The following is an 11003-nucleotide window of genomic DNA, read 5'->3' as shown; positions in this document are numbered from 1 at the left end:
CAAAAAATGATCAGACATACCGTTAGCCATACCCCTAAACACGTGCACGTCTTTCAATCTTCCAAACATTCTCTTAGCTATCAACACATAATCCATTAATGCCCTTTCTACTACTCTTCCATTTGCCACTCTTACCCATGTATACTTATTTTTATCTTTCTTTTTAAAAAAGCTAGCACTTATTACCATCTCTTGTTCAACACACATATCTACCAGTCTCTCACCACTCTCATTTTCACCTGGTACGCCATATTTCCCAATGACACCTTCTACCTCTCCAGCACCCACTCTAGCATTTAAGTCACCCATAACAACTACATAATTCCTTCTACCCAGTCCTTCTACACACCTAGTTAATTCATTCCAGAACTCATTCCGCTCTTCTTCACTTTTCTCACTACCTGGCCCATACGCACTGACAAACGCCCAACATTCCCTACCCAACCTAACCCTTACCCACATTAACCTAGATGATATCTCCTTCCATTCCACTACTTTACCTGTCATCCATTCACTCAACAATAAAGCCACACCCTCTCTCGCTCTTCCCCTTTCAATCCCAGACACTCTACCAGACATTTCACCAAACATCACTTCACCCTTTCCTTTCATCTTTGTCTCACACAAGGCCAATACATCCACCCTTCTACTTCTAAACATACTTCCAATCTCACATCTTTTACTCTCTATCGTACTACATCCACGCACATTCAAACACCCCAAAACTAGAGTGCGGGGAGCAGTCACTCTCCCCCCAGCTGCTCCCCGCACTCTAGTTTTGGGGTGTTTGAATGAGCTGTTTTAATCTGACATAAATAACTTCGGATGTTGGGCGGACATAGAACAAGTCACAATCTGAACAAAGAATACAATATAGTATATCATAATTATTTCCAGAACTATTCTTAACAATATATTTCTTAAAGTACAATTATATGTAGTTAAAAGAAAATTCCCATCTTTACGATTGAGTAGAAACTTCCGTAAAGGAAGTGATATTTCACTACAAATATCAATAGGTAAAATTTCCTTCTCTTCCACATTGAAAACATTATTCCCTCATTTCTTGAAGCTATAATGTCTTGCTCAAATCAGGGATAGAAATAATAAAATTTCTTTCCAAAGCTAGATGTTTTATATACATATGATTTAAGTGAAACTAAATTTCATATTCTAAGTATACATTAACCAAAGTTTATTTATTTTAGTTCATTAAATGCATAACCCATATAAAAATATTTTTCTTAATGGAGTCGAAGGGTGGGGAGTGGAATCAGTATCTTCTGTTGCCTTTCAACGTCACGTAAGTACCACTTATGGCCTAGGGCAAGTTTCAGAGCCTGCTATATTTGCAGATATCCAGGAGAGGTAATCTACGAAAAAAAGATAAAATGAATAAGCATTTGAAACTATAAAAAGTTTAACTTGCAACTCGTTGGCAATCATACTAGCTTTATGAGAGTTAGGACTTCCGTGATTTGAATTTCATTCCGTTAAGTATTCCATATATTCTCATCCAAAGTAGAATATATATATATATATATATATACATATATATATATATATATATATATGCATATGTATATATATATATATATATATTATATATATATATATATATATAAATATATATATATATATATATATGCATATATATATATATATATATGCATATATATATATATATATATATATAAATATATATATATATATATATATATTTATATATATATATATATATATATATAATGTGTCATCTTGATTTCTGTTTATTAGAGCAGTCTGGTAGCACGTATAAGCCTTGCATCAATGTAACCAAGGCTTGTTCTTTGAAAATACGTTTTTGGTAAAAGGCAAAAATTTCAAGTGAACTTACTATTAACTCGGGCATATACCCCAGGTTTTCCTGCTACCGCACAACCATAACCCCAAGAGACCACTCCGATCTGGACCATGAAAGTTTGAGCAACATTACCAGTAGTCACCATTGGACCACCAGAGTCACCCTGCGAGAAGAAACGTAAAATCAATTTAGGAATTCAAAGCGACATAGTCTTATTCCTTACACAACAACAACAAATGCAACCAATTTTAGTCCAATATAGGACAAAGGCATCAGACATGTCCTTTTTTAAAGTCTGGGGTTTGGCCAGTTTTCATCAGCACGCAAGTCATTGTCAATTGATGATGGTGAGAGACTTTTGTCTGATCGCTCACCAAAACCAACTTAGTATGGGTGCCCCAGACTAGTATAGCTCTGCTGATCATGGTATGCATAAACCCTTTCACCACGTTAAGGCACCTCTACTCAGAAAGGGATCTTATTCCTATGATTTTCATAAATTCGTTAGCGTTTAAATTTTGTCTTCATTTCTGTGCGAGTAGGGGACAAAGATTAATTAGATATGATTCAAATTACATCTCTCTCTCTCTCTCTCTCTCTCTCTCTCTCTCTCTCTCTGGTAATCCTCTATTACTTATATCTGTATTAGCTATCTTCCAATTAGCTTAACAATTGGATTGGAAAAGAGCCATTCCACTTGTTGGCTCGATATCTTACTTCTAACAGTCCCAGTGATTCATATCTCCATTCACCACATATTAAAGCAGAAAACACTCTCAATGATTGATCTTACTAATTTGCCTTTATAGCGGATTAATATTTTCATAAAATAATATGATTTTCATAATCGCAGCAGTTAACTTGGATTCTTTTTTATAATAAGATTTAAAATAGATTTTTTTTTTTCATAAATTACAATAAATAGCGCCAACGTTATCCCTGCGTGTCGTAAGAGGCAACTAAAAGGGACGGAACGAGGGGTCTGGGAACCCCCTCTCCTGTATATAATCCTGCGAGACGTCAACAAAGAGATGGGGCTGGGGGGAGAGTGACTGCTCCCCGCACTCTAGTTTTGGGGTGTTCGAATGTGCGTGGATGTAGTACGATAGAGAGTAAAAGATGTGAGATTGGAAATATCTTTAGGAATAGAAGGATGGATGTATTGGCCTTGTGTGAGACAAAGATGAAAGGAAAGGGTGAAGTGATGTTTGGTGAAATGTCTGGTAGAGTGTCTGGGATTGAAAGGGGAAGAGCGAGAGAGGGTGTGGCTTTATTGCTGAGTGAATGGATGACAGGAAAAGTAGTGGAATGGAAGGAGATATCATCTAGGTTAATGTGGGTAAGTGTTAGGTTAGGTAGGGAATGTTGGGCGTTTGTCAGTGCGTATGGGCCAGGTAGTGAGAAAAGTGAAGAAGAGCGGAATGAGTTCTGGAATGAATTAACTAGGTGTGTAGAAGGATTGGGTAGAAGGAATTATGTAGTTTTCATGGGTGACTTAAATGCTAGAGTGGGCGCTGGAGAGGTAGAAGGTGTCATTGGGAAGTATGGCGTACCAGGTGAAAATGAGAGTGGTGAGAGACTGGTAGATATATGTGTTGAACAAGAGATAGTAATAAGAGCTAGCTTTTTCAAAAAGAAAGATAAAAACAAGTATACATGGGTAAGAGTGGCAAATGGAAGAGTAGTAGAAAGGGCATTAATGGATTATGTGTTGATAACTAAAAGAATGTTTGGAAGATTGAAAGACGTGCACGTGTTTAGGGGTATGGCTAACGGTATGTCTGATAATTTTTTGGTGGAAGGAAAATTAATTGTAGCAAAAGAGTGGGGGAATAGAGTAGATGGATGTAAAAGGGAGCTATTGAGGGTTGAAGAGCTAATGAAACCAGGGGTAAAAAGTAAATATCAGGAAAGGTTGAAAATGGCATATGACGAAGTGAGAGTAAGAGAAACTGGTGATTTAGAGGAGGAATGGAAGTTAGTAATAGAAAATTTTGTTGGGATTGCAAGTGATGTGTGTGGCAAGATGGTTGTTGGAGACAGCATGAGGAAGGGCAGTGAATAGTGGAATGAAGGAGTGAAGGTAAAAGTGGAAGAGAAAAAGAGGGCTTTTGAAGAATGGCTGCAGAGTAATAGTATAGAGAAGTATGAAAAATATAGAGAGAAAAAGTGAAAGTAAAGCGCAAGGTACGTGAGGCAAATAGGGCAGCTGACCTGAGGTGGGGTCAGGGATTGGGTCAGTCATATGAAGAGAATAAGAAGAAGTTTTGGAAAGAAGTGAAGAGAGTAAGGAAGGCTGGCTCAAGAATTGAAGAGACAGTGAAAGATGGAAATGGAAGGTTGTTAAAAGGAGAGGGGGCAAGGAAAAGGTGGGCGGAATATTTTGAAAGTTTACTGAATGTAGAGGATAATAGGGAGGCAGATATAATTGCTGTTGCAGGTGTTGAGGTGCCGGTGATGGGAGATGAGAAGGAGAGAGAGATTACAATAGAGGAAGTGAGGAGAGCACTAGATGAAACGAGAGTAGGAAAAGCATCTGGTATGGATGGTGTGAGAGCTGAGATGTTGAAGGAAGGGGGTGTGACTGTGCTTGAATGGTTGGTGAGACTGTTTAATAAGTGTTTTGTGTTGTCAATGGTACCAGTAGATTGGGTTTGTGCATGTATTGTACCACTATATAAGGGTAAGGGAGATGTGCATGAGTGTTGTAATTCAAGAGGTATTAGTTTGTTGAGTGTAGTTGGAAAAGTGTATGGTAGAGTAATGATTAATAGGGTTAAGGATAAAACAGAGAATGCAATCTTAAAGGTACAGGGTGGTTTTAGAAGAGGTAGGGGTTGTATGAATCAGATTTTTACAGTTAGGCAGATATGCGAGAAATATTTAGCAAAAGGTAAGGAGGTGTATGTTGCGTTTATGGATCTGGAGAAAGCGTATGATAGAGTTGATATGGAAGCAATGTGGAATATGATGAGGTTATATGGAGTTGGTGGAAGGTTGTTGCAAGCAGTGAAAAGTTTCTACAAAGGTAGTAAAGCATGTGTTAGAATAGGAAATGAAGTGAGTGATTGGTTTACAGTGAGAGTGGGGCTGAGACAGGGATGTATGATGTCGCCGTGGTTGTTTAACTTGTATGTTGATGGAGTGGTGAGAGAGGTAAATGCTTGAGTGCTTGGACGAGGATTAAAACTGGTAGACGAGAAGAACCATGAATGGGAGGTAAATCAGTTGTTGTTTGCGGATGATACTGTACTGGTTGCAGACACAGAAGAGAAGCTTGACCGACTAGTGACTGAATTTCGAAGGGTGTGTGAGAGAAGGAAGTTGAGAGTTAATGTGGGTAAGAGTAAGGTTATGAGATGTATGAGAAGGGAAGGTGGTGCAAGGTTGAATGTCATGTTAAATGGAGAGTTACTTGAGGAGGTGGATCAGTTCAAGTACTTGGGGTCTGTTGTTGCAGCAAATGGTGGAGTGGAAGCAGATGTACGTCAGAGAGTGAATGAAGGTTGCAAAGTGTTGGGGGCAGTTAAGGGAGTAGTAAAAAATAGAGGGTTGGGCATGAATGTAAAGAGAGTTCTATATGAGAAAGTGATTGTACCAACTGTGATGTATGGATCGGAGTTGTGGGGAATGAAAGTGATGGAGAGACAGAAATTGAATGTGTTTGAGATGAAGTATCTAAGGAGTATGGCTTGTGTATCTCGAGTAGATAGGGTTAGGAACGAAGTGGTAAGAGTGAGAATGGGTGTAAGAAATGAGTTAGCAGCTAGAGTGGATATGAATGTATTGAGGTGGTTTGGCCATGTTGAGAGAATGGAAAATGGCTGTCTGCTAAAGAAGGTGATAAATTCAAGAGTTGATGGGAGAAGTACAAGAGGAAGGCCAAGGTTTGGGTGGATGGATGGAGAGAAGAAAGCTCTGGGTGATAGGAGGATAGATGTGAGAGAGGCAAGAGAGCGTGCTAGAAATAGGAATGAATGGCGAGCGATTGTGACGCAGTTCCGGTAGGCCCTGCTGCTTCCTCCGGTGCCTTAGTTGACCGCGGAGGTAGCAGCAGTAGGGGATTCAGCATTATGAAGCTTCATTTGTGGTGGATAACGGGGGAGGGTGGGGTGTGGCACCCTAGCAGTACCAGCTGAACTTGGTTGAGTCCCTTGTCAGGCTGGGAGGAACGTAGAGAGTAGAAGTCCCCTTTTTGTTTTGTTTCATTTGCTGATGTCGGCTAACCCCCAAAATTGGGGGAAGTGCCTTAGTATATGTATGTATGTACAATAAATTCCATGTTAACAAAGATCCATATTCTCTCTAATATATTAAAATTTTTTCAAATATCATTCTTTGAATCTGAAAAGCATAAACTGAAGCTACACACCTGACAGGAATCTTTTCCTCCTTTATCCAGTCCAGCGCAAATCATGTTACCTGTGATGTCACCAACGTATAATTGTTCGCACTTGGTGTTCGTCATTGTTGGCACTGTTACCTCATACAGTTCATAAGGTTGTCTACCACCTGTAATGCATAGATTTCTAATAACAATCCATGAAAATCGTTAAAAAAAGAAAAGTGGATCGGTATTTTTGGGCTGAAAATTTTTAAAGATATTAATCAAAACTGGGTTTTTTTTTTTTTTGACATGTACAATGGGTTAAATTAGGTGCTTCTGAGTAAGTAAAAGAAAAAAATTACGAAATGGGAACTTATTGAAGCTGCATTATTCTTCAAGAAAAAAAAACTGAAGAAATGACTGGATCTAGTGATAACAATAGAACAAAATACCAATAAAAAATATGATAAAAGGTGTACAGTATATGCCACAGGAAATACAACATATAATGGTCCCCATCCTGTAATTGTCATATTTCTTCAAGTTCATTGACATATCCACATAAACTGTATATTATTTTCTTCATACAAACAAAAATCCTGCATGATATGTGTTGGATTTTTTTTTTTTTTTTTTTATTTTTTTTTTTTTTTTTTTTTTAGCCTCAAAATTAACTTTATTGGTTACAATGTATACCCTAACACAAAAATCCTACAGACTTAGAGTGCTAATGAAAAAGACATTTCGGAGAATGTTGCTTGTATGAGTTATAGTCTGTGTCTGAGTGCACCAGGAAATATATGATCATATTCTCTTTGCATTCGCATTTTCAAGGTAATTATGCTAAACTATAACATTTCCAAGAAATTAGGATTGAGTGGAAATTAGTATTCACCAAGAAGTACAGAACTATACGATAAAACGATAATAGATGTGAGAAAGGCTCATTTCCTTGAAAAGAAAATTCTTTGATAACAAAGGAATATTACACACTCATTCGTTTGTGGAAATATTTTTACAAGTTATGGTTAAGAAATTCTATACGATATACTTCAAAACCGAAATTCTGAAACTACAAGGACAATCTGCTTGACTATATATATATATATATATATATATATATCATTGGAAGGAGAAAGGATTACTGAGGTAGAATCACTTACGTATTTAGGAACAATGATTTTCCAATACAGGGTCTTTAGAATTAAAGTTTAGTGAAAGATTAAAAAAAGCAAATCAGACAATGTAAGTAAAATTTGGAAATTAAATCGCCTAAAATTTCTTATAAAAATCAGACTATATATCAATTTAGTGAGATCGGTGTTACTCAGTGGACATGAGTCACAGTATGACAATTAAACAATCTCCAATAGATTTAGTAGATTTGAGAATAAACCTCTCAGAAGGATATTGGGAGTGAAATGGCAGGACAGGATTAGAAATGAAACTATAAGAGAGATTACTCGAGTACCATAAGTGGATAAGATCTTGATGAGGGGTAGATGGAGATGGTTTGGGCATTCTCTTCGCACTCCCAACGAGAGTTTGGTTCACCAAACGTTTAACTGGGGTCCACAAGGCATTAGAAGAATGGGAAGAACCAGTCCTAAATGGCTTAGGACCATAAAGCGCGAAGTAGGAGATGATGAATGGAGAAGTATTGAATTAAAAGCTCAAGACAGAGACAACTGGCAAAATCTAATCGAGGCCATTTGCGTTAATAGGCGTAGAAGATGATATATATATATATATATATATATGTGTGTGTGTGTGTGTGTGTATGTGTGTGTGTGTATATATATATATATGTATATATGTGTGTATGCGTGTGTGTGTATCATCCGTCGCTGATAGTCCATTACATGGCAAAGGGCTCAGACATGTCCTTCCTCTTGAGTCTGTTTATGGTCCTACTATGCCAGTCTATACCTATAAAGTTTTTTAACTCGTGAATCCATCATCTGCTCTTTCTTCCCTGCTTCGTTTGTAATCTCTAAGAACCCATTCTGTTATTCTTAATGGCCATCTAATATCTGCCATTCTCATTTTATGTCCTGCCCAGGTCCATTTCTTTTTTTTTTACTTCTTGTTAGAATAACCTCTAATTTATTTTGCTTTCGTATCCATGTTCATCTTCATCGCATCATTATTCGTTCCATAGCTATTTAATTTGTAGCTAGCTTATGTACTAAGGCTTTAGTAAGGCTCCAAGTTGTTGGTGCATAAGTTAATACTGGTAGACCCATCTGATTAGATATTCATTTTTTAAAGAAAGCGACATTTTACATTTCATAATATCGTTTTGTTCGCCAAAAACACTCCATTTCATGCTTATCCTTCTTTTAATTTCCATCTCATGTCCTCGAAAAACACTTTCTGTCTAAATATGTACATTCATTGTCACGCACTAAAGGTTCGCCCATATTTCTTATTTGTTGTCTTTCTGCATTTTCATTAAACATCATCTTAATTTTACTCATAATCAATTTCATAACTACATTTCTGCTTTGCTAATTAAAACCTTCTATCAATTTTTGCCATTTCTCCCATAACTCACTAAATATAACTATGTTATCTGCAAATCTTAAGTTGTTAAGGCCTTCCCCATTCATTTTAATTCCTATTTTTTTTTTCTAATCTAAATTCTTAAAGACTTCTATGCACGTTGTGAATAATTTATGAGAGATGGGGTCTCCCTATGTAACTCCATTCTAAATCAGAATTTTCTCACTGTGTTTACGTAGTTTTAGGATTGCTGTACTACTCGTATAGATACCTTCAAGTGTTCTATCATTAGAATCATATGTTCCTTGCTTTTAAAGGGGTTTAATTACTGCGGAAGTTTTAACAGAATCAAAAGCTTCCTCATAGTTCATAAATGCCATAATGGAAATCTTTTCCCTCTTCTCCAACAATTTATATGGTATACATTACCATGGAAGGATGATCCCCAAATGATTACATTACAATGATATAATTGAGTAAGGATTTTGTTGATCTGCTACTCATCTTCACCAGTTGCTTTCATTTGTGATGAAGAATCTGCCGAATTACATGCCACTTGGAATAAATTTTATACGAGTTTTTAATACCTATATGTAAACGTCTATCACTGTATATTACTTGCTAAGCAAGTGATGATACAGAATTTTAATATTAACCCTGAGAATCAAATTTTTAGGGACAATTATGCAGCGTTAATAACTTTACTATCATTAATTGACTCGAATTATAGCTAAGTTCAGATTTAAAGGTCACTATGTTATTGCATCACATGCTATAAACCCAAACTTATTTTGAAGGAAACATCGCATATATGACTGTGAGTTGATTTCCATCAACATTGACAGTACTTCATCTGTTAATGTAGATAGTCAGCTATTGTACTTGCAGGTTAGTAAATACTTAATGACTTGTACATTTCAACTGTTGCCACACCAACCTGAGGAAGTCGTTCCCCATCCAGTGATAATGGCATTTATATCAGCGTAGGCATTGCCAGGGTCTGGAAGACACACTGGAGCAATCTTGTTGCTTGTTGGGAAATTTATTGGTGTAGATAGTTTTAGTAATGCGATGTCGTTGTCCAAAGTGGTAGAGCTGTATCGTGGGTGGACGATAATCTACGAGAGAGAGAGAGAGAGAGAGAGAGAGGAGAGAGAGAGAGAGAGAGAGAGAATTAATATCTACAACATGCTCACTACTGCCATACACTTTTATTTTTACATTTGAAAGCTAATGTAAGAGGAACTATGTCTACCTAATGTGGTTTCATACTTTTTCGGTGATAGCTAACACAAAATTTTATCATTTTCTATAAAAGATATTGTTTTTGATGAAATATTTATATCGTAGATTTTGTGAACTGTAGAATTGGTTATTCAGAATGATATAATACATACATTTGATAGTTGGCGTCTTTCTGTTGCTGATGTTTCAGTTGCTGTGTTCCAATTATGTTCTCCAATTATTACAGTGAAATCAGCTGGCCTCTTTCTGAAAGATGAACAGGGTCACCGTCAGAAAAAAGGTGTGTTTTCTGTACTGTAAGCAAGCGGTGGCGCTACATATTATTATTATTATTATTATTATTATTATTATTATTATTATTATTATTATTATTACTTGCTAAACTTCAACCCTAGTTGGAAAAGCAGAATGCTACAAGTCCAAGGGCTCCAACAGGGATAATAGCCCAGTGAGGAAAAGAAATGAGGAATTTACAAGAGAAGTAATTAATGATTAAAATAAAATATTTTAAGAACAGCAACAGCATCAAAACTAACCTTTAACATATCAACTTTAAAAACTTTGGTAAAACAAGAGGAAGAGAAATGAAATAGAATAGTATGCCCGAGTGTACCCTCAAGCAGGAGAACTCTAACCAAAGACAGTGGAAGACTATGGTACAGTGGCTATGGCACTATCCAAGACCAGAGAACACTTTGTTTGCTTTTGGAGTCTCCTTCTCCTAGAAGAGCTGCTAAAGTCTCTCTTCTACCCTTACTAAGAGAAAAGTAGCCACTGAACAATTATATTGCAGTAGTTAACCCCTTAAGCGAGGAAGAATTGATTGGTAATATCAGTGTTGTCAAGGATATGAGTTCAGAGAAGAATATGAAAAGAATAGGCGAGAATATTCAGTGTATGTGTAGGCATAAAAAAAATGAGCCGTAACCAGAAAAAAATATTCAATGTAGTACTGTTTGCCAGTCAAATGACCCAAGAACTCTAGTGGTAGTATCTCAACGGGTTGCCCTGGCTAACCTATCACCTTATATCCTTAATATAGGAGACTCTTTGGGAATGAAGAAAATGTGATTTTTTTTTATT

At 36.6% G+C, this 11003-nt stretch overlaps 1 protein-coding gene across 1 annotated transcript in view; it reads right to left on the bottom strand.

Moving 5' to 3' along the window:
- Positions 1–1239: 1239 nt before the first annotated feature.
- Positions 1240–11003, bottom strand: part of LOC137642524 (transmembrane protease serine 9-like) — a 24876-nt gene continuing 15112 nt past the window's right edge. Inside the window, exons 12-16 of the mRNA XM_068375153.1 lie at positions 10073–10166; positions 9613–9793; positions 6216–6355; positions 1877–2006; positions 1240–1373 (exon numbers count right to left, since the gene is read on the bottom strand). Coding sequence (XP_068231254.1) covers positions 1315–1373; positions 1877–2006; positions 6216–6355; positions 9613–9793; positions 10073–10166 — 604 coding nt within the window. The 3' untranslated portion in view covers positions 1240–1314. The remainder of the gene's footprint in view (positions 1374–1876; positions 2007–6215; positions 6356–9612; positions 9794–10072; positions 10167–11003) is intronic.

Source organism: Palaemon carinicauda, chromosome 6 (assembly GCF_036898095.1).
Source record: "Palaemon carinicauda isolate YSFRI2023 chromosome 6, ASM3689809v2, whole genome shotgun sequence".
Lineage (NCBI taxonomy): Eukaryota > Metazoa > Arthropoda > Malacostraca > Decapoda > Palaemonidae > Palaemon > Palaemon carinicauda.
This window is presented reverse-complemented; position numbering and strand designations above follow the sequence as displayed.